Source organism: Amphiura filiformis, chromosome 15 (genome assembly GCF_039555335.1).
Source record: "Amphiura filiformis chromosome 15, Afil_fr2py, whole genome shotgun sequence".
Classification (NCBI taxonomy): Eukaryota; Metazoa; Echinodermata; class Ophiuroidea; order Amphilepidida; family Amphiuridae; genus Amphiura; species Amphiura filiformis.
The window spans coordinates 15,911,398-15,936,467 of NC_092642.1; the positions used below are offsets into that span (position 1 = coordinate 15,911,398).

Consider the following 25,070-nt stretch of genomic DNA (forward strand, 5'->3'; position numbering starts at 1 on the left):
TTTCTTAGTTGTCAGTGTTTATTTTGTAGAGCAAATGACTTAATGTTAGTATGCGTAATTGAAGTTTTTTCAGTATAGACGTTATAATGTATTTTGTAGCAAATACTCACTTTGTTTAATTCTTCATCGTCATATGTGCGATTCTGCGCCTTATGTACAGATGTAGGGCCTATATGTAGCAGGTTGTCACACAGTCAATTGGCTAAGTATATATAATACTCTACTAGTCTTTATGATCATGAAATATAATAGAACATAAACCTTGAAATGTTTTTGATAATGGTTGCATGTAAAAATTAGGACTCATTCTTCATGTTATTACTACTTTACTAAATGGGACCAAGTTTAAAAAAGGGTGAAAAGCCACACAGGAAAGATTTTTTAAACTTTGGCCGCTTTTTACGTTTTGAAACGTTTTTTTGGTAGATACATGTTGCCCAACATAATTCTGTCATGTGAGGTCAATAAACTAGAGCAGTAGGGGTGGGGTGAATCCAGTCTATTTCTGGACCAATATTGTCATATTTCCTGTCTGTATCAATAGGGGTGTATCGCTATGTTGTTCTTTGGCCCAGATTGATCCGGATTTGTTTTAAGCTATATGTTATGATCATAAAAAAAAAAGTGCAGTGATTTATAGTGCGCTACGCACAGTCACAATGCATAGACGTTGATCCACAAGCCTTAGCACACTTAACAGGTGTCGCTGACCATTACAGCCTCACATTCTATAAACCATTAAACAACAATTCAGGGACTTTGCTGCTTCAAGAGCGCACACCGAGACAATCCACAAATAACCATCGCAACCAGGATCAGCTCCCCGAGTTTCTTACGGGTAACAACCAGACAAATTAACAGTGAGTTCCTTGTCCAGGGGAATTTCAAGCTAACTCAAATTTTCACGAGATCATACTAGGCACTGCCAGGGTCCAACCCACAACCTCTCGCACCATAGTTGAACGCCTTATCAATTTAGCTAACTTGACTGCTCATGAAGTTCATCTTCTGAAGACAGCAGTAAAGTACAAATGAGTCTGAACACATCTTTTGGCTGTAGCTTAAAATCGCAAGTTTTTACAGTAAACGAGTCGGTTGGAAATCACCATGTCACATATTTCCCATAATATTGTGGGTGAACTGAGCTGCACATTTATCTGGAAACAATATGACTGTTACAATAAAAGTTCTTGAAAAATCTGTACTCTTTCAGACAGAACAGCCTCAAAATCAGATATATCAGACTGCTGTCATGCATAATGATCCTGATTTAGACAAGTCGGACAAATCCATTTCAAATGGAATTGTGCAGATGGCATCATTGTTGTAATAATCCAGAAAACCTGTGGCATGATGAGGCAAAATAGAATCTTTCATATCACACATATCAGCAATAATGAATGTGTCCATGTATCTTTGGAACCTATCCCATTGTCATACAGTTTCAGTCTATTGTAAGCTTTAAGATGTGTCACCAGATCTACAGTCTCATTACCCACTTTGACTTATCAAAATAAAGATTTTGGCTTGAAGAAATCTCACATTTTCTCATAATCTAGTGAAATTTAAGCTCCCTTTGGCTGGCCAAACATTTCTTGCCCCCTCCCCAATTTTACTCCCCAAGGGCTCAAATATTATTGCACAGCCCCTGAGATACAAGGTTTTGACACATAAGCGAATATTATGCAAACATGGTGGAGTACAAGTTCTTCCCAGTCAAATTCTTTGATCATAAAGCAGATACCGTTGCAGGCATGAAGGAGGACAGACTGACTGACTGCCACAAACGTGGGGACGAAGGGAGTTCGCAGTCAGCCTCTGATTACAGATAGAGATATAGCATGGATTGCTATTTATGGCACATATTTTTCTTCCACTTAATTTAAATGTGATATGATGATATGTTAACTTAGGATGAAAGTGGAATAAACTTTTTGATCGAGGATAAGGTTAGGGTAGTATTTGCTATTAATAGTGGGTCTTAAAATAGCTCTTGAAATGTGGTACATGCAGGCATATATGTCTACTGAATAATGGGAATTTTTTTTCTTGTGATGGGGAAAATGCCCAAAACTATTGTTTAGATATATTATTGATCTTAACTCAAAGAGTTGCAAGACCTATGGAAATATAGATGTGATAAATTATTGCATTGGTTCCTTGACTAATTTCCTATAAGATCAATGTAGAAGTCAAATGCATTTATTTAGTTAAATGGCTAAAACTGGAAATTATGGCTCCTATCATCCCATCATCATCATCATCAGTCGGCTGCGGAGCAGGCGACTACAAGCTTTCTCCAACTAATGCGATCTTGGGCAAGCGAAACAATTTTGTTTGGCTGCAGCATCCCATCAGTATCTCCCAGGTGCTGGACATACTGTAAGTACAGTGTGCGCGGCCGTCCCGGTTTCCTCTTCCCATGTGGTGGAGTATAAAGCGCATATTCTTTCACAGGCTCGCCATCTTCAAGACGCAGTATATGGCCGAGAAATTTGAGTTGATGAATCTTGACTCTGGCAACCAGTGGAGTGGTGTTTGTCAGGTTGTAGATGGTTTCATTTGGAATCCGATCCACACGCTTGATGTTTAACATGACTCTGTAGCAAGATGTTGCAAATGCATTGATCTTGCTACAGAGTCATTCATTAATGTGTACCATTAAGACTGGCCATATGTACATTTGAAGATCATGCATGATGGATGCCATCCTGTTGCTGTGGAGAGAGTGGTCATTGCAGGCACTGCTACCTCAAGTTTTCATTCAGTTTTTGGCTTGTAGTTAAAAACAAGCATTTTATTTTTCATAAAGTTTGCACAATAATGTGCTTCAAACATAGGCGTAGGGTATGTCATGCAGTAAGTTCACTTATCAAATGTGCTGCCATTTTGTATCCTTGCCCCGCCTGGGCACCACACCCGCTAGCTACGCCACTGCCTATACCTCAATATGCTCAATGCTTAGGAAACATTCCTACAGCCGTACCATTCTATGTTTAATTGTAAAACATGTCTGGTCTCCTCCCACCACATTATCACCATACAAATCTCATTAATTCATTATACAATTTTGAAGACTTGCATGTTACATCATCTTATGCCTATAATTGTGGTTGACAGTGAAATTGATATAGATTATCTTAGGGAAATTCTATTAAACAGGTAGTACCTTCCATCGCTTAGCAGTACCATGCAATGTGCAAATTGAACGTCTAGTATGCATGACATTTACTTGAAATCAGCTGTGTTGAAAGTACAGTCAAATGATAATAATGATAAAAGTCAAGTTTTACAAGTAGCAAGTTTGCTATTTAGCCAGGTTGTGTTTTTTCTTTGAGGAAATTTTTTTTCTATTTCATCATGTCAATGTTTATCAAAATTCAATGTCACCACCATGAAATTGAAGTCATTGGGTGAAATTTGTAAAAATGAAACTTCATCAAACTGTTGCAGGGCATTATTGATAAGTGAAATTGGTAAACATATTAGGTATGACTGTTAGTGGTTCTTTAAAAACTTTTGTTGTTGAGCCAATTAGACCATTTATTGAGATTTTAGATTTGGGCCAAAAATCTAAATAAATTGTCAAAGTGGACTGAAACTTTTTTCCTCTTTTCTTCCTTGAGGGCTTTGCATGTCCTGCATCAATCATGCGCCATGAGGTCTTAGCGGGACGAGCACTCATGGGTATGAGTATTAAACACCTGAGCATTACTAACAATACCAAATGCTAAAACTAATTAAACTACATCTTAAAAGATTACGTGTCTTCTCACTAGTTTCATCTTTGAGTCACGCTCAATACCTTTAGATCGGACATGGGCATTACATCATACCATGTGTAATATTTGCTACTTACAAGCCCGCTTATAAGCTTTCATATTCAGGAAACTTTCACTTTGATCTTGTCAGTCTGGTCAAATTTTAGGATGAGCTTACAATTTAGTATCATGTCTGAAAGCTTCAGTAAGCTATGGGAAATTTCCTACTTAATCCCATTATCTCTTTATGTTCTGTTGGTTGGACCATAGTACTTCCATGGTTGGACAGCCAGGCTTTTGCACCATTTATCACTCTTACTCCCAGGATCTTTGCATTGAGTGTACTTTGCAATGAGTGTACTTTGCATTAAGTGTACTCTGCATTGAGTGTATAGGGAAATTACAGTATTTGCTCATTATTTTACATTTTGTTGAGCAAAAAAATGAAAGAATATCATACTGGACAATATTTTACAAGTTGGAAATATTAGGCTGCTGTTTCAAATTCTATGAACTTTCCCAGCACAACAGCAATCTTTCACTCTCGTGTCAGAGGAAGGTTGAGGAATAGACACAGAGTAGCGGAGTTATGACAGCACTCCTACCGACAGAATATAGGGTGTGACCATTACTGAAATATCCAGTGGTGGTGCCACGGGAAGTACATTCCCCCAGTCATAACTCTTGCCCCCCTCTTGCCCCCCCAGGAAAAACCCAAAATTGCGAATTTTCCACTTTTTGCAGCAATTTTGCGCAAAATTTGTTGATTTTGCCCCCCCTGAATTTCACTTCCCCCAAAAAAATTCCTGGCGCCGCCACTGGAAATATCTTGCAAGATACGATACGGTAATCATTAGAAAAGGTAAATATAGTGTGAGGTGTCAAATACAGTGCGGGGAAGTTTTTTAAAAATCCATTCATGTACAAGATTAAAAACGGGTGTGGCCGCTACCTCATGACATCAAAAAGCTTCTCAATCAGGTTGCATACTTTTCATTATAATATTAATATTATGCATATGCTAATTTAGGTTGGTGCTTTATATTAAGTAGTTTATTTTGTTGTCATCTACAGATCTCCATCAACCAGCTCTCTGGTAGCTTCGTTCTGTTTCTGCTGTTGTTTGGAGATCTGTAGATGTTTTTAATATTTTGTTGTCTTGTAAAGCACTTTGAGGTCTTCGGACTGAAAGCACTATATAAGCGGGTTTTTGCTATTATTATTATTATCAATATCAGCCATTTTATATCTAGTTGCCAGCCAGGCTGACATGTCAATGTTTTTATTTCTTCTGACGTCAAATTGTGGTTGTCACTGGCTGCTGGGCAAGGGATTCTAGTACGAGGGTTAACCAGCAACAAGTTTACAAGTGTATACTGATTAACAAGTCTCATCAACTCCTTGACTATCTATTAGCGGTTGGATAAATCATAGATTTATGGATCAATGGACTATAACAAGCTAATTGGAATTATAACAAGATTGAATAATTACATCGGATGATGGCCTAATGAATCAGGAAATCAGTTATAATTGCATAATGTGTAGGGTTCTAATATGGCCTACTTAATAGTAGACATGTGGGTTAAGATTCTGTGAGTTCTTTACTCTAGTCTATTATTACTGTTCAGTTGAAGGAATTAAAAAACTATGGGAAGTTTGTATCAGTGGCACTAGTATTGATGTTCAGCGTGTTCTGCGTTAGCTTAGCGTTACTTGGTGCGTGTACATACTTTTACGCGCGCGATCAACGTGCCGCATATGTACATGCAAGAAACCACGCTAAGTCAACACAGCACATGCTGAACTTCAAAGCTAGTGCCGGTAACTCGAGGTAGGTATATAGACTATAGTTGGTGCTCACAAAACATGTTCTTGAATGTCATTCAAAATGTGCTTATAAACTAGAAAACCTAATGTGCATATGTTGATCAAATTGATTAAAGGTCCGTAACCCAATCGACAGCATCATCCCCCGATTTTTTCATTGTTGATGAGGTTTTGGTATCACATAATAGATACTATTTTTCTCATTACTATCCTGAAATTTGACGCTCCAAGTCGATGTATTTCCGAGAAATCATGAAACACACCGGTTTTTACAGGCTACCAGTTGTTCGCATTTTACACGACACGGGAGTTTTGGGTAGTCATAGAATGAAATCGAATAGATTCGGAAGACTTCACCCCAGTACCAATTGGTCATAAAAATACATCAAATAGGCCCCTAATGTCAAACTATAGATGGCGCTATAATGATATAAAACAAAAAACAAAAATAAAGAAATACATAAGATGCTAAATAAATAAGGAAACATGACCTATATTGTCAAGCATGATACGAGGAATATGAAAAAATTATGAGAGCACCTCCCCCATTAAAAAAATTAGTTAAAAAATAAAACAAACAAAAATCATAAATATGTGAAAATGTGTATCATATAGCTAAAAATAAAGAAATAATTAAGCGAAGTAAATACAGCATGGGCTATCTTGTCAATGATAATGAGCGCAGTGATATGTAATGTTTTTTAAGATTAATCAGTATGAATAGAGGGTATAAAAGTGTACAGGGGCGAGCCGGTTTTCAGTGCCAAGGCGAACACTTCCTGTTTCCACCGGACATGCGCCGCCATTGTTTCGGGATGCCTGACCAGAATGCAATTCACGCGTACCAGTGTATTGGCTTGCTAATATGCTAATTATTCACATTTATGATGAAATTGTTTCCGTTTTCTCACATAGATGGATAAAGGGGACAATATTTGACATTGTATGTAAGTTTGAAGAGAATCCATATCCTAAACCGATAGGGTTACCCCCTTTAAAAAAGGAATAGGATTGAGCTTTTATGTTCTCTAGCAAATTATAATTTAAAAAAAATTATTGATTATTATTTATTTTGCAAACATTTTTATAGTGCTGCATCAAGAGTTTATTACCAAACAAATTTAGAAACTATGGATGACTTCATAAATGTAAAACTATTACAAGTGTATTCAGCTGTTGATACCTGTTGATCTCCATCACATATCAGGTATGGTTCAATTATTATTTTGTAAAACAATCACCTTATTATAACGCTGCACGTACCAGAGTTTCCAATGGGAGAACAAACAAATAATTACTAAAAAAATAAACGCTATCATGAGGAGACCATTGCAACAACATTTTCTGATAATCCAAAAGTATCAATGTCTTCTCCTAATTGACAGTCGATCATTAAAAGCGCATATGACATCAGATAGGTAATGAATGGATATACTTGGGGTCATATAGGGTCAGCCAACTAACTTGATGTAATCTTATAGATAATGATATTTAGTTTCTAGGGAAGGTAAAGTTTGGGATAGATACAGCAAAGATATTGGATTATATGTAAGTACAACAAAGTTGTAACTACTTTGAAATTCAATAGCTGCCTTTAGCATATATTCAACAAATCTTGCCATACAGTCAATGCTGTAAAGTGTGACTTAGGAATCTGAAAGCTGCCTTCAGCATATTTTCAACAAATCTTGCTGTACAGTCTATGCTTTAATGTCCCAAACTTAACCTTCCCTAAAAACTTAACATTATCTTAAAAGGGCATTTCGTGATCCACAGCCTCATCACCCCACTTTTCTCAAAAAGTTGAGATTTTTATACTACTGGATACCTCTGGCTACATAATGTTTATGTACCAAAAATTTCTTGCAGATTAATTTGTTCAGCAAAAATATCGCTAAATTTGAATTTCGTTCTGGTATACCAGAACGAAATTACAACAGTGGCCTATGGAGCAGTGTAATACACTAAATCATGCTCAAAACTACTCAAAATTTTGACCAAATTTGTGACATAAAAATTGTACATTGTGCATAGAGCAGCTTTGCCATTCTACACAGATACGTCTCTTTTGCCATCATAAGGTGATCTATGCCTTGCAGGAATGACGTCCTGCCGACATGGTCCGACCTCAGACGCAGTAGCTACAAGTGAACGCTGTTGGAAGGCATTCTTGATGACTTAAATCATACAACCTATATAGAGTGCAAGCTTTAAAGGTGCATTTCTTGAAATGGTTACATCCTGTAGAATCTGTCTGATTATCGTAAATCTCTTGTGTGAAGGGTATTTATGACTGATACAAAGTGTTCGCTTCAAAGGTGTATTTCGAGATATTGCTTCATATCTTCAAGTTTTGGTTCTTGTAATTTTAATTAAGTGTGAAGCATTGTTGGATAGTATATTGACTTACATTACATGTAACCTATAAGGCCCCGAACAATCGATTTTGAGTTTCCCGTCACATAATTTTTGAAAACAAGTGAGGTAACTTTTTCATTATTCATTATTCATTATTTTCGTGACTTTCATTATATGACAAAATGCGAGTGTAAAACATGTTGTTAGCTGTTGTTATTTACCGCTCACTCACTCAAAGGATGTTTAACCAAAGATATAAACTTGCAAAGAGGCTGCAAGGTCAAAATTGATACCAATTCAGTCCTTCGTTTAAAGAAATCATTGGAGCTCAATTAATTGCTCTCCTGGAACTTTGAGCACTTAAAATTACACTCCTGGTAGAACCGAGGAGCTCAATTTGTGCTCCCAATTGAACATGAAGGCAGATCGATCTGCGTCCATATCCCATGCATTTGTTGTATGTGGACGCAGACAAAACTTCGAAATTTAATCATTTATAGTTGAAGATGAAAATTAGAAATTTCCATTCTTAATTCTTATCAATATTTTTTTAATAATAATTATAAAAGCCCCAAAATTTTGACCAACCTGCTAAAAATTAAAGTAAATTCTGCAATATTTGTAAATACAACGTCAGGAAATCTTGCACTTTGTGTATGCTTTCCGTAACGATGGTTTGAATGGGAAATCCCAGCCAGTCCCAGCCGGCGACCCGGTTGATGAAATCACACTTTGTTTTGTGTATTACAGGCGTGGGCGTGGCGGCCTGACAACATGAGGTTAATGTTTATTTACTTATTTATCACAACCTGAAAATATCCAGTTTTTAATGTTTTAACTTTATTTCATCATAAATAATCCACGTTTCCTTTATTAATATTATTGTTACGTTGTGTAAAAGCAATTTTAAAGGCAAAATCGAAATGATAATTTTTTTGTATTATTGTGGCACCACGTGTTTTAGCCGGACCCGGAAGTACAAAATTTGCTAGAAATTGGCCGAGTTTAGCATGTTTTTTGCACCTGTTTCTGACCATGTTTTGGACCAAAACTGACACAGAAATGAAACCATATATCGTAGCGACTGGAGATGGAATATTAGGTCGAAAATGTACTTAATTTAATTGAACAATTGGCATTTGATGTGTTCGGTTCGCCAGAGCCGAGCAGCCATTCTTGAAAAAAATATTTTTGTTCGACCGCATATTTCGTGCAACAGTGTCACAATAGAGCAGAGTTGAAATATATAAATTTTGCCATTTTTGTACAATCAAATTAATGTAAAACGATACCAAGTACTATTTTAAAATATATGATTGATATTTATGAAAAGAAATCCAAAAATAACAGAATCAATATATTTTTTAAATTCGCACAAACATCACTATTCATTGTGCGATTTCGCGAACAGCACTGTAGAATCATTGATCTGCATGACAGCATTAATCTGTCAGTCCAGTATATGATACGCACGTGGAAAAGGACAGCGACGTCAACATATTTACAAAGCGTTGCGAACCGGGCCTACAGGATCTAGGCTATCACTATCAGATGCCAATCAACCGGCCGCAATGAGTTTACTGCCGATAGCGAAATCGATGTTTTGAATTTGATTTTCCACTAAAATGCACGGATTTCATCGGGTTTTTTTGCAAAAATGATAAGATTTTATTTTTATTTTTCGAAATCGCAATAATGAATTCAAGTCACGGGCCCAAAAATGAAGTGCTTGGTGGCGACGGAAACTCAAAATCGACTTTGCCAGGCCTAAAGAGTCTTAGAATGCTAGTCTTATTCTTTTTATGGTTCATTTGGCTTCCTGCAAACAGTGACATCAGTACAGATGCAAGGTAAATGGAACGGTAGTACTTGGTATTTGTAAACATGTCAGTTCTTTGTGTCAACTTGCACGGTTTAATATACTACACCCACATACGTGAGCACGCACTGACATCACTCTCTCGAGGAAGCCAAATGGACTATTATAGATATTGGCTACATATGGCTAATGTGAAGCTTAACTGATAACTATAATACTACTATAGACTTACTACATGTAGCAAGAAGATATTTCATAGAAGCAAATCCTCATCTTGGACTATGAAGTGAAGTAAAATCTGATGATTATTTAAAAATTTGGCAAATTTATACAAAAGTAACAGTATCAAGGAAAAGAAAATGTAGCATGGGAAACAACATTACTAATTTCTGATGAAAACCTGACGCATTAAACTAATTTATAGAGGAAATAACTTTTTCTGTTAAAATTAAGTCAACATGGAAAGTGGAAATTGAACAATGAGATACAAAGGAACAATGACATATTGACTTGTGTATTTTTATAGAGCCTATATGGAGCTTATGTCATCACATTTGATCAAGATTAATGTTTTTGTTTTATATATAAATAGTAATACAATATTCCTTAGAGAGTATTTAGTCATGTAGTATGTCATGTTCCTCATACATTCTTGGGCAAGTTCACTGTAACTTGTAAGGGACACATTCATCTCTGCTGTGTCACCAGAGAGTTCCTACTATGGGCTATTCCAGTTGATATTCATACTCCCTATATAAGAGTTTGCTTTTATTTCAGATGAATGGGTGACTCCGTTTAAAAGTTACACCCCTTGTGTAGCAGATTAAGACCAAGTCTTCTATAAGGGGTGTATGGATTTCAACTGGAATAGCCCATTATATCCAAGTACACTCAAGTGTGCACTTTAATAGATACTTGTAAGGAATCTGTGATACCCCAAATCTGAACACAGATCTTGGAAAGGTGAACCTCTTCCAGTACTTTGAAATGATTAAGTGATGTGATAAAATAGGCGGTCGATTTCTGTTTATGTGCTGAACATTTAAAATGGGGAAAATTTAGCCTTTTATATGTTTAAGAAAATGCTGTTTTTTTTGTTTGGCCAGAAAACCAGTGGCGGGGGCAGGGGGCCATGGCATCAGTCATTTCCCCCGAAATGACTGATTTCGCCCGCACCTTACACTCCTAATCAGACTCCATTCGGGGGAACCGAACAACTAGCTGGCCCCCCCACTTTCAATGTGCTGCACGCCACTGCAGAAAACTTGACATATTGGAGTTCCAAAAGAAGTCAACAATGGTTGATAACAAAGGCTGGACCCTTTTAAAACAATTTGACAATTTTCAAAAGTGGACACAAAATTTGCACCCAACTCTGTCCGAACTTTAATAGTTTTAAAATGTTAGTAATTGCAAAATGAAGCAGATAATTTTAGGTTGCAGATATGGGTAGAAATGTGTCAGTATTTCCTATGTAATCCTTTTTCAAGTATTTATTTTTGTGATGACCATGATAACTAATCTTTAATAAAGTTTCTAACAAAAGGTGATTGAAAGATGAGTTTTCAGTGGCATCCAGCTGAAAAATTACTACGGTAATATATTAGAAATACAAAATTGTGGCAAATTGCTTGAGTCAACAACAGACTCATTTCCCTCATTTCACTGGATCGCATCACATTTCGTCAACAATTTGAATTTATATTCATGATTTTAATAAAATACCTGCTTTCAATTACAATCATCAAAGTTTTCAGTTTTTCTACTGTGATTTAAGTGTTGCAGTGCCGGATGTTGCATGTATTATTAGAATGACTGTTCATTATTATAAACAGTGGCGGCACCAGGAATATTTTGGTGAGGGGGCAGAGTGAATTTCAGGCAGGTCAGAATCAACAAATTTTGCTCAAAATTGCTGCAAAAAGCTCAAATTTTGGTAATTTGGGGGGTTTTGCCTTAAAAGTGAGGGGAAACTGGGTGTGTCGCCACTGATTATAAATTGGGTGATTTCTTTTTTTTACTGGAGTCATTGAATAATTGTAGTACATACCATCACTTTTGCCTTTCTCCTGAGTCACATTCTTTTTGCACATACACAAAAATCTATAATTGCCTAGTGTTGAAAGCCATGTGGTATAAACTTGTTGTAATTTTACAGGATATTGTAGCCTTTTAGGTGAAGTAATTCCGTTATTTGATTCCTGACTCAGGTAGCAATAATTTTTTTCCGCTTTAATGTGATATGTAATTGAACCTGCTTTGATATTGTGGTTTTCACCTCCCTCAAGCAATGTACTTCACGAAAAGTACATTGAAAGTACATTAATGCAAACCATTTTGAGAAATAATAGTACCGGTACTTAGTAAAAATTTCAAGAAAAAGTGAAAAATTTGCTGATTTCAAGGCACTATCAGACCCGGGGGAGGGGGGGGGGGCACTTGACTTTGGAAGTGATGGGGATGTGCGGACAGCAGTTCGAAACTATAGGGGTCTTTTGGTGAAAGCCTATGACACCACAAAAAGGGGAGGGGCTCTTATAGTGAGAATGTCCCAAAAGGGGGTCATTCAGTGAGACGGGGGAAAATCTGACCAAAAAAAGTCATTTAGTGAGACTGAGAAAAGTTGTGGGTGATGATTTAAAAGTTAATACAAAATTTTCAAAAATTCATCAAAATCTGAAAAATTTTAGAATAAAGGGGGTCTTTTGGTGACATGAAAACAAAAAGGTGGTCATTGAGTGAGAAGGAGTTCAGTAAAACAAAAAAGGGGGTCATTGGGTGAGAGGGAGTTCAGTAAAACCCGGGTCAGAGACTCACTAAAATGAGTTATTATCAGGCGCTTTCTAAGTTTTTTTAATCAAAATAAGTTAAGGTTTCTTCCCTTGTGAATTAATGGATTGCATATTTTAAATGAACTTAAATCTACATTTTGAAAGGTGTCCTGGAACTATGTGATTAAGTTATAACTTGCAGTATTAAGTTGTCAACTAAATTCCTGTATCCTACTAATTACCGTAGTACTTGTAGGTAAAATTATCCTATACTTCATCAGTGGATTTGTCAACACTGAAGGCCTACATTATACAAGTATAGCCTACTGGAAGTCTGTAGAAGAAACAGTCATCTAAAAGCTAAGGATGGAACAAAATCAAAAGTTGCACTCTTATGTTCTACTATGAAAGCACAACACTAATGTTAATGTGCTAATAAACATGATAAATGGGCATGATAGCACTAGTTCTCATGTTCAAGAATGCTTTGTGTACAATTCAATTAGGCATGCAATGGAGCAAACTGCAACTTTTGCGTTTTTGGATCATTGTGTCTTAAATTCTTGAACAATTTCAATGAATGAGATCTATCTTACATCCAACCTAAAATATACAGCTTATTGGCTGCTGCTTCCAATTATGACATTCTGATACCTTAATTCTTATTTTCTTTAAATACCACTCCTACCAGTGTTGAATATGAAAATATTGAAGCAATGTAAACTTTTAAACTGAATTTTGTGGTTGCATAGAATATGTGGATAGAATAGGAATCAGTGGACTTCTACTTTTGTTGTTCATCAGTTTTTAAAGGGAAATAGGACCAATAAAAGGAATTTGTTACCAGTCAAGGGGAAAGGGATTTGATTTGCTCTCTAGAGAATTATGATCAATGCTACCCTCAAGGGAGTTTTGAAGCAAAATCCAACAAGAATTTCAATGCACAAAATGTAGGCCTACATTCGCTTCCACCAATGTATTGTGTGGATGTGTTGGGAGTGGATGGCTGGGTACCCGGGGTGGGTACGTATGTGAGCATTTGTATGTGTAAATGGGGTAGCATAAAGGTGGCAAAGAATTGACATTTTAATAATATTACACCTTTTTACATGCAATTTTGGAGTTAGTAAGTTTATCTTGTACATGCAGCCATATTAGGGGGAAACAAGGGGTACTCTGACAGTACAAAATTTGATTCAGTTTTAAATGGGATCTTGAGTACTTACATTTTATAGAACTTTGCATAATATACTCAATCACCACTGCTTGACAGGAAAATGAAAGATAAAAGTAAGAACCAAATTCCTTTTAGTATTTACCTTAACTTAAATGCGCCCCTGGAAAAGGAAGCTGCCGAAATTGGAAACGAATGGCTAAAAGGAAATGCATTTGAATACAGAAACAGTTTAAGGTATATAAGTTGAACAGATTGACAAAATAGGTAAAATTGTAAAATGGTTTCATTATCATGGCATGCAAACCAGGTCAGGAGTGTTTCTTGTTGTGATTGATGTGATTTGTGAAAGTAGAAACTTGAGGAACTGATTTTAGGGATGGGGTGTTCTAGAGTTTGGTGGGTAGGGACAACCTTGCTACTAGTCCATACAAATCCATTCAACACAAATCGAATTAAAGCGCAAGCATCCAACATGATCATGAAAATGCTGGCTGGCCATGTTTACACTTGTGGCATGCTATCCCCAGTCTTGTCAGTGGCACCCTAGAGGTTGGTGGTTCTTTAGTGGCCTGAGGTTATTAACTGTTTTCCTCATCATTGTTTTGTTCTTCCTTTCTTCTTTCCTTTCCCTTTAATGCCAAAAAGAAAAAAGGGAGTGGGGGTTAATATAGAGATATAACGAGTGGCGGAACCAGGAATTTTTGTCGGGGGGGGGGCTGGGGTGGCACAGTGAATTTCGGGGAGGGGAGGCAAAATCAACCAATTTTGCATAAAATTGCCGCAAAGCGGCAAATCCCCCAGTGTCGCAAATGGATATAAACAAGATAAGCTCTCTAATATGATATTCTTGTACATCAAACTATTCTTCCAGAAAGCAGTTTTCTGTAATCTGTTAGCTTTGGATCCTTTGCATGTGGACCTCAGGGGTGTAGCCAGCTTTCTTGGTCAGGGGGGGCAAAATAAATTTTTTGGGGCACAGACGAAAAAAATTGCAGTTGCATCATACAATACATAGAGACTGTATGTCTTTGAGCTTCCCGAAAAGGGCCTTATTGGGATGATGTACATGCGTAGCGAAAAAAATGGTATTTTACACTATTTTCACCATTATCCGCTAAAAAGGGCTTTATTGTTACAATGTGCTCAGCAGAAGCTGGAAAAATTTTGTATTTTACACTATTTTGGCCCTGAATTTTGCTAGAAAAGGGGCTCCTTGCCCTTTTTCTTTTCCTTTGCCCTCCTGATTTTCTCTTTCATTTTTTTTTGTCAGAGGAGCAATTTTTCTTTCATTTTTTGTCAGGGGGGCACTCTGCCCCCCCCCCCCCTGCCCCCCGCTGGCTACGCTACTGGTGGACCTCCTTTAAGCCTGGTCCCATTCTATCCCCTTATTGGTAGACCTGCATGTTTCCCTTTAGACTCCTAGAAGTAGACTTAAACTTTATGTAAGGGTTGTATTAAATTGTAACGACTATTATAGGATTGTCTGCAGAGCTCATTTGTATACAGGAAGCTAGTATGTGTTGTACAGGAATTGGCTACGAGTTATTGGTTCCCGATTGGTTATCATCATGTCACTGGTCATCGCCAATTTCAGCGCTCTATTGCAATCTGCTCATTGCGTTTACAAAATGCATTCCAATTTTGTCCAAAAACTGGGTGTGCTCTTCCTATGCAGATATTAGACTTGATAAAGTAAGGCTGGCAGTCAAATACCCCTCAAGGCAAAGACATGGAGGCAAAATTTGTTTGAAAAAATATATAAATAAATACCCGATGTATTTTTGTGACAATTTAAAAAAGTATAAAATTAGAAAGACTGCTTAAATGTTACACCAAGGGTGTATGCAACTGCAAGACAGCATTAACTTTGCTAGGATCATAAAAATATTCCGGTACAACTACAAGCCACAGGATATGTATGGGGAAATAATAATTTTAAAGAGAAAAACCTTGATCAAGTGGGATTTGAACCAGCATGCTCCAGATCAAAGGCTTTAATAAATTCCATTGTGTCATACTGAATTTGATAAAGGTAGTAAATAATACAATGATTAAAATTGCTTTTTGAGAGTGTTGAGTGCTTGAGCCAAGATATTTAGTTGTTATCATTTGAGCTGAGTTTTTGTGTTTTGATAATTTTAAATTACTTTGCTTCTTTTTAAATTCATGATTTGGGGGTTCTGTTATAGCCCTATACATAAAAGAACACATTTCGATCATTTTTACGGTAGCTGCGTTGAGTGCAAAAATGAAAGTTCTGCGAAAATTTGCACTTTTACATTACATAACGAACAGATAGTTTAACATGTGAGTGTGACCGTACCACCACACCTGATACTTAGGGATTAAATGACTATGTCTTGTTTTGTTATACCATGACTTCTGTTCTATTTTGAAGCCATCAATAACATGCAGTGTTCATTTTGTAATATGTCATGTTTTGTCATTTAAGAAACATTGTTTTCATGGAGTCTGACTTTCAGATGTGACCGTATCATAAAAGATAAAGGGATGCTAAAGACTCAAGGATCAATATGCCGTCATATTGTTATGCTTTCCCATGACTCCTTTCCTGTGCAAACCCATCAATAACATATGTCTTTGTGTTTTATTTTCTTGCAGACAGATCTCATCAAGACAAAAGTAGTAATACATTTCAATCAAACGAAGTAACACCAAGTGACATCTTCATTGCCCAGACGTACTGAAGAGCAAGATAAACAACACCGAACACCAAACTTTTTGCAAGGATCACTCAAGTAATGTTAGCCCTGTGTTAACTGTAAAATCTTCAAGAGAAGATAAATGTTTTGGGACAGACCAACACCAAACTAAAAGGAGTGGATAGTAAAAGTTTAAAGTAATGTCAACCCTGTATCAACACAACATAAGATAATAACCCAAAGCAACAATTGGGAGTCATAGTAGTGTCACCCTACTGCAAAACATAGGGATCACCAGAAGTGGATGGTTAGCGCAATATCAACAACGAAGGGCACGTGGATCAAGTCGCACCTACCCTGCCCTAAGGGTAGTCATCACCTGTTCTGTTAAGTCAATTGAGAGCTGAATTGTTAGGGAAGAAGCCAACCCAGCCAGCCTTAAGCAATAGTTTGATAGTGAGCTGGGAGAAGTGAGCAATTGGTGCACAGACATTATGATTATTAGGATGAGAAGCACCAGTCGATGACAGGATCCCACCATGTAGACTTGACTTAACTTTGCCGTGGGACTTTTGCATGTTGGAAGTAGACTCAAGGGAGCGAAGGAGATAAAGCCGTGGATAGTAACCAACCGCAGCTGACGTGGAATGATCACACTATGTTTGGCGAAAAATAAAGGCAATGGAGATGAAACTGACAAGGGCGATTTTGTTTTGAAGTTTTGGAAGTATTTGGAATTCCACCTCTATGTATTTTTCATGGTGTGTGATTGTATGTGCGTGACGTCCTGTCTGCTGCATCATGACAGGATTAAAGCAGGATGGTAGAGCATTATGTGTTTTGGCATGAATGCAAGTGGAAATGTCGTGGTGCCGTGAGGATGTGCGTTATCGAAGACCTGTTTTTTATGCTGCTTGTGTAGCTCTGGAAGACAACATAAGGTGATAAATGATATACAGCAATTCTTATCAGGAATACCAAAATTACCAAAAAATTTCAGAATAGACTGAAATTTTACACCAGGATATAATATTTTTATTTTGTAATGTTTTTGAGGTAACAAAAGTGGAATATCATGGCTGCTAATATGGAACAGCTCACTGCAGAGGTGGATGATTTAGCAGCTAGTCTGGCTAATACCTCTGGTGGTGGTGGAGATGGAAGTGGAGGTGGAGGTGGTGCGGGTAGCAGTACTGCAAGTGATGATGAACAGCTAATGTCGCAATTGAGTCGCTCATTTGATGCAGAGGATTGGGGATCCATTGCTGATATCCTTAAAAGTATTGAAAATACAAGTCAAGGGAGGCCGGCTCGACTTTCACGCCAAGAGCACCACCGACTTTCACGCCTTATCAGAAAACATCCAATGTTCCGTTCCACCAACGCCGCCTTCTAAGTCCAACTGGCACAAAACCAGATGGGGGGCAAGGGATGCAACAATTGGATCACCTTTTACGAATGATGGAACAAATGTGCGCCCTCCAGAAACAAAATTCAAAATTACGCGAACAAGCAGAATATCTGACTGCTATTAAAAATTTGCAAGAATTACGAAATGAATCGTTGCTTGAAAATTGCCATTGTGATTCCCAGCATCGTTCTATGGATCAGTGTGGTGGGGTGAGATTTGAACCTTTACAAATGCCAGAGGAAACATTATCAGAACCTGAAAGTCAAATTGGTGATGATATGAATGCAACTAGGCAAAGGCGAAATAGTCGCGCAAGATCAATAAAACGTGATGCAAAATCACGGAACATGAAATATAAGCGCAGTCGTTCAGCAGATCCATACGGCGACAGAGACAAGGAACCTCAAAGAGACAGAGGTCGAGTAGGAATATTTTCCAAGATTGAAAAAATGAAAGAAAAATTGACTACGCGCCGTAGTAGCGTTAAGCGTCACCCGTCAAAAAGTAGGATGGAGGATGAAGCGCATCGTAGAATGGAGCTATCCACGGATGGCTCCATGCAAATGGATGGCACAGAAACAAAATCAGAAGATAGTGGAATCTATCATGTGGATCCAACTGAAATGATGCCAAAATCTCAAGAAGACTTTTCGGACAGTGAGGAAGTGTTCTCCACTCCTCCGTTAGCCCCAACTGCTTGGGGCAAGCCAGGAGCATTTTCTAGCGAAGGACGTAAAAATAGTGATTTTTCAACGGGTAGCTCAAGTGAAGATTATTTAGAACTTAAGCCTAAACGACACACACATGGTGCTGACTTAGAAGGTAGTGTCGTGTACAGGCGAAGAAGGAAAGATCTAAGTCCGCATAGGTTAAGAAATGGGGACATGGATGGGGAGAATAGGCATAAATTAATCCGCCGTTCGGCAAGTTTTCAGGACAATATCTCGCTGAATAGCGATGAAGATTATGAGGATGCCCAATCGCAGTGGGAAAGTAAAGAAGCGCCAGCTATTTTACAAGGTCACACAACTTTACATCAGAGCCATAGCATTCCAATTATGGACTCCTCAAAACATGGACTTTATTATCAAAGAAGTGATAGTTCAGGGCATAAACGTAAACATTTACATCGAGGCCATCGGGTAGATGAAGTTGATTCACCGTGCAATGGAGAACAGAGACCATACAGTGTGGACTTCCTAACAATGAAGAATTCACCACCTGAGAAGAAAAGACCCAAAGGTGAGTGAACTTTTGATTATCGTTATTGTTGGTACCAGGTTCTGTTCCTACAAAAGGAATGAAAAGGGTTCCCGCAAAAGGAATGGAGTATTTTAAAGGGCAAAAATCATTGAATTTGGTGGAAATTCCAGAGAAGGATCAAATCATGGAATTTTGATTATATGGTCATGGGAATTCCACCAGAGTTCAAAGAATAATGGGAAGTCCTTAGAATTACTACAGTAAGTTTGAAATCAGAAGAGGGGCAAGGGAACTTTCAAGGGGGAAAATTGGATGAAACTGATCAAAAATAGGCCAAAAAATATAAAAACAAAAAGACCTACAAATCTTAAATAGCATGGCGGCCAGCATGGGGAGGGGGAAGGGGGATGGTGGTGAGACTTTTTCCCCTCTGGTTACACTACTGATTAGTACCTATAATATAATTTCTTGTTTTGCGCAATGTATTAAAACTGAGTATACAAATGTAGGTCCTATTGGAAAGTACTTCAACCTGTACTCACACAGATCAGGAATTTCACTCTCCGGATTAATTAAGAACTTTTGACATAAACATAAGTACATATTAACAGTGATTTAGAGAACACTTTAATACTGACCTATATAGAGCACTGTTATTTCTGAAAACGGACAGATTAAAACAGGGACGAGCACATCATGAATGCAATGATAGTGCAGTTATCATGCATTTTGCATGCTATTTTAGTCCCCCATGATAACACAGGAAATCAACTGATATGTCATCCCCCAAATGTGCCTTCCACGGAGGGAGCCAAATGTCATCTTATATCTACAATGTTTGCAAATCTTCGTTGATTTTATGAGACGTTTCCATTTTCAAATTTCCTGACAGCGATTCCTGTAGATTGGATTTATTTGATTACGTACAGTATGAAGACAGGTTATTAAAACCTCAATATACATATTAAAGTCGGGTGTCCTTACTGTCCTATATTAAAACCTTGATAGATATGCGAGTGATTTGTACAAGTATTGCAAATAGGCTTACATTATGATTGATTCATTATCAGGGTCATTTATTGTGGTTTCTCTGTCATTGGGAGCTATTATTGGGTTTATTTAAATCTTTTTATAGGAATAAAAATTTGATTTATGGGTGCCATGGATCATTTCCAATAAAATTGGGACCTCCCTATCCTGCCTTTGATTTGATGTGTTGCAGTTAGGCCTATAGAAAAATGACAACAAAAAATAGATGTGGAATAAAGTCTGATTCAGACTCCACTTTTACGAGCTTGGCAGTGAAAATTCTCATCGAGCGGAGGAATTTTCATTGGCGATGAGAGTTGAATTCTTTTTCGCTCTCTCTTGCGTATCGCGGCCATGCATGCTTGTGATTGGCTGCTTGTAAAGCAAGGCCGCCATTCACTATGGAAGAATGAAAACAGGACAGCATCATTTTCATCGCGATCGCAATATATCATTGCAGTACATTTCAATTTCGTCACGTGATACTGCGGTGTAAAAAAGCATGTTGTGATGTGGAGTCTGAATCAGACTTTACCCAGTCCAGTGGGATATCTGACAAAAATTTGTAAATTTTTGTATACTCTTTGTCATGAACATGAATGCATATACTCACAGTATGTGAATGACTGAAAAGTACTGTGCTCAGACATAAAACCTCTCCTCCATCCCCTTAGGATCTTTAAAAAAAATTCTGTATGTATTCTTCCTGGTTCTAGATCTCTCTGCATGTCTCTCTCTCTATCCCTCACCCTCTCTCTCGCTCTCTCTCTCTCTCTTTGGATCTCTCTCCCTCACTCTTTCAAATGTTCTCTTCCATGTCCACCTCTTCAACTGGCCCTGTCTCACACTGTCTGCATATCTGTCTTTGTGTCTCTTGTCTATTTATGGTCGTCTCTCTCTGTCTCTATGTCTGTCTCTCTATTTCACTTTCTCTCACATGTGATGTTTAAGATTTTATATAATGTTCTCAAACATTGCTTCAGTCCTGACTATCTTTAGAAACAGGAATTTTGTATCCCATTTGTCTTGCACACCTGCAGTTGAAGCACTAATCAGAACAACCAAAATGTAGGTCAATGGATGAATGATGGAGCTGAAAAGATCAACATTTTATGACTAATGGTGGTGACATTAATAACCATCAAATGCTATTCATTTCATGTGTGAGACTGTGAAATAAAGGTCATAATGATAATGTTGCAGTTTGGTTGGTAATCAGCTGCATTGCTATTGATGGAGCATATCAAAGAGACATTCCGAGATTTGTTATTGCCTGCCAGTCCAAACATTTTAATGCCCATATCATACAAATGTAGTCAGCCCTCAAGTTAGGGGTTTGGTTTTGCCGATTACGTTAATTATAATGATTCATCTAAGTATGCATTTGATGGATGTGTATCGCCCCGCGCAAGTGGGTTGCAGTGGGTGTCTAAGGAGGGATGTGCCCCTTCAGAACTTGAAGAATTTTGAAAAATAAAGTCCCACTTGAAAGCATTTGGTGCATCATTTTTACATTATTATCATGAATATGTTATAGCAAAGAGGCAAATTAGCGCTGTTAAAACAAGAAAAAGTTGCAAATCAGTTGTGTTCTTTCATCACAAATATTTTCTCATTTTCCTATGTTATCTCACTTTCTTCATCTCTAAATCTCTTTCCAAGCTTTCTCGGTCTTCGTTTTTGCACACCAAATAATTTTTAAAAAATCTTCAAATCTGGATGAGACACAGAGCCAAATTACTCTGCTATTATTGCATTAATTAAGTCATTATATTTTCTACATACAGGAACTAGGACCAGGGAGATTTTCAAATTGTCCCGCTAATCTGATCCTAAAATTATCAGTACAAATGTGCATGAAGCGCTCAAAATGTTGCAATTTTTATGCCAAAATGGCCATTTCACCTTATATGCTTCACCCCAGCAGGGCATAAGATATCAAGACAAGAAATATTAAAATGATGCAAGCCATGCAGATTGCAGAGAAATTATGATTTAAATGATGATTTTGGAGCTTGAGCAAACTCATTAACTGGCATTTGAAAATATTGTGTACATAAAATCATTTCATGTCCCTTTAAAGTTGAGGCATGAAGACTATAACATAGTTTTTGGAGCTAGGTATCTTTTGAAGTGGCGGCATTAGAGTCATTTCCCTTTGACTTGTATATTTTTAGCATTTCTGTCAAGTATACTTAGCAGGCCTAGAGGGATATTGGCTCATTACCTAGCGAGGTAATGATTAACATGACCACATAGACAAATGCTTATACATGTCAGCTTATGGCCTAATGTATCCCAACACCCCTTGTATTGATTTAGGATGGATTATATATAGTTACTGAAATGGCAAATATGTCTCGCAAGTCTAGTATTTACCCATAGTTTAGATGTTTCATATTCTGTGTAGAAGTTTTCGTCATTAATGCGCCGATTCAGCTGCTGCACCTCCTCTGGCAATCTTCCTACTCTCATCCCCAGAGTGTTTGCACTGCTCCTTGCTGCAGCTGATCATATACATGTATGTGACTTAGTGAATAAGTTACTTCATCACGGTTGATTACATTGCCCCCACCCTGCTACCCCAATTTCTGATCCATTGAGTTTGTTTGCATGAGAATGTGTCAATGACTTTGGCCCTCTCCAATCTAAGACATTATGGTTTTGTTGTGAAACATGGTCCATGATAGGTGACTTATTTCATCTCCACAACCAATTACTTTCTTACAGCATGTGTGGATTATAGTTGATTTCAATGGTTACATGACAAGGTAAAAATAGATTCAAAGAAAATTTAGCTGCTTATGCTCATATCCAGGGCTCTCATCTGAATGAAACATAGAGTTCTGATAAACGTGTGACCCGATCTAATCTACTCGGGCCAAAGTCATACATTTTGAAAATTGAGATGTACCATTACTAACTTTCTCAGTACCTACACTTGCTGATGTTGAAATTTTTTTATGCTAAAAGTGTAACTTGATTTTACAGGCTACAAACTTGTATAATGTAATGCTGGGCCTTGCTGGCTGAAAATCAGTGAATGAGCTTTGCTTTTACTAGCTTTTTTATTAAAAACAGCTTCATTTTATAATTTCTTATTATTAAAAAATTCATAAAATGACACGTTTGAATTTATTGAGGAAATATAAAAGTTGAGGTGAGTTTATAGTTGCTAAAGTTAACTTTCAGATCTGAAGTCACTTTGCATCATATCCAGGGTGGGTCCTCACAAATAAATGTAATGAATACCATCGTGCGTATGACCAAAAATTCACATTGGGGAAGCCAACACAATTTTGAGACAAACCAACCTTCAGTATATGGGAAGTAAACCTAAAATTGAACTTTACTAGGCAGACAGTGTGCTGATGCTGTTGATTAACATCAGTTTGGTTAGCCACATTCTGTACGAAGTTCTGACTTCAGAACCTGCATGTTGATAATTATTAGTCATGAATCAGAATGAAGCCATTGTAATGGATCTGGCATTTGGAAGGATGCATACATCCTGGTTGACCAAATTGCAGCTGACCAGTACCCTCTGTGACCCCTTGAATAGTCTAGGTCTTCATGACTACACCCTTTAATCCCATGAGAACTACCTACCGATTGGCCAAAATGAATATTGTGTCCAAGTTTGAACCAATCAAGGAGGGTATTAATTAGACTGGCCCCCAGTCTCGGTTCGGTTCCATCTCTGGATAATGTAACAATAAATAATTACGTAATGCCCTATGAAAAAAAATGCCAACTCCCCCCTTATTTTCTTCAATGCCAAAACCCATTCCTCTTCATCCACAAATCGACGCCACTAATTACACCCACCACAGTCAACCACGCAGCAATATAGAGATATACTCGTATTATACGTGAACTCTAAAGTCCATTGAGCGCCGATTCCGAGACTGGTCCAATCTGTTAGAGATCTCACTTCCAAATATTCGTTCAACGAAGCACGGTGATTCCGATGTCAATTACGAAAGCCCCGCCCCAGTTTCAATTCAAATATGGTAGCACAAAGCTATGCCGCGGGATGTGACGCAAGATCGGATGGGACACTTGTCAACAACTGAGAGGTATTGAGCTCAAGTGGCACGCGGCCTGATAGACCCATGGTACGCGCAAGCAATAATAAAAGGCAACCACTCGACTCGGACTTAGGCCTATTGTCCATATTATGTACATTATCGCGTGCGGTTTGCAAATGTTTGCACATTATTTAGCTAGGGAAGCCTTTTCAAATATCCCGCTGCCAAGCTGCGTTGATTGGTCGGATACAATATCGTTGTTTAGTCGCTACACAAACGTTAATGTAGTGAAAACATGGACGTGGTATATAGAAAGATTGCGTGACTCCAAATCCGTAAAAGTGAACTTCCAGCAGTTTGTGGGAGCTGGAAGTCAAATTGCCTACAGACTGGGAGGGTCCGTGTATTGGGTTGATTTTTAATGCTATGTAATCTACATTACCAGTCGTTCTCCACGGACCCGAGGGAGGGTCTAGGTATTAATAAGATCATCTGTAAATGCAAGTTTGACCATAAATAGTTTGAAGCCTAGTCATTATTGGCAATTGAAATGAGCATTACAAGTTATCAACCAATCAGAAATGTTGTTAGATGACCAGTAGTGTCCTGAGGGTTAAACTCCAATAATCTGATTGAACTTGGCTAATTTGACTGCAGGTTGAACTATCAGAAGGGAGTGTTCATGCCAGCATGCACATATTTAAGAATGTTACCATGGCCTGCTGAAAATATGTGATTTTTGGAGGTAAAAAATACTCTTGGATTTCCCCCCTGCCCAAAAAAAAAAAAAAAAAGCAAAAATCTGTGTTTTGTTTTGTTTTTATTAATTTTAATTGTTTCATGGATTGCACCAGCAATTGTTAATTTCATTTGTCAGATGTTTTAATTGTAACACATTGAGTGGGTGAAATTTATTTATTTGATTTATTTAACCTGTTCTTTTTACTTTTCTGTTGTTATAGCTACCTGCAGAAAATATTGTGGTTTGAGCATACCTTGAGTTCAATCAAATAAACA

The 25,070-nt window shown here is 37.6% G+C and overlaps 1 protein-coding gene across 1 annotated transcript in view; it reads left to right on the forward strand.

The window, feature by feature from the left end:
- Positions 1–25,070, forward strand: part of LOC140171301 (uncharacterized) — a 123,174-nt gene that overhangs the window by 54,930 nt on the left and 43,174 nt on the right. The window contains 2 exon segments of the mRNA XM_072194533.1: positions 16,339–17,698; positions 17,701–19,032. Coding sequence (XP_072050634.1) covers positions 17,455–17,698; positions 17,701–19,032 — 1,576 coding nt within the window. The 5' untranslated portion in view covers positions 16,339–17,454.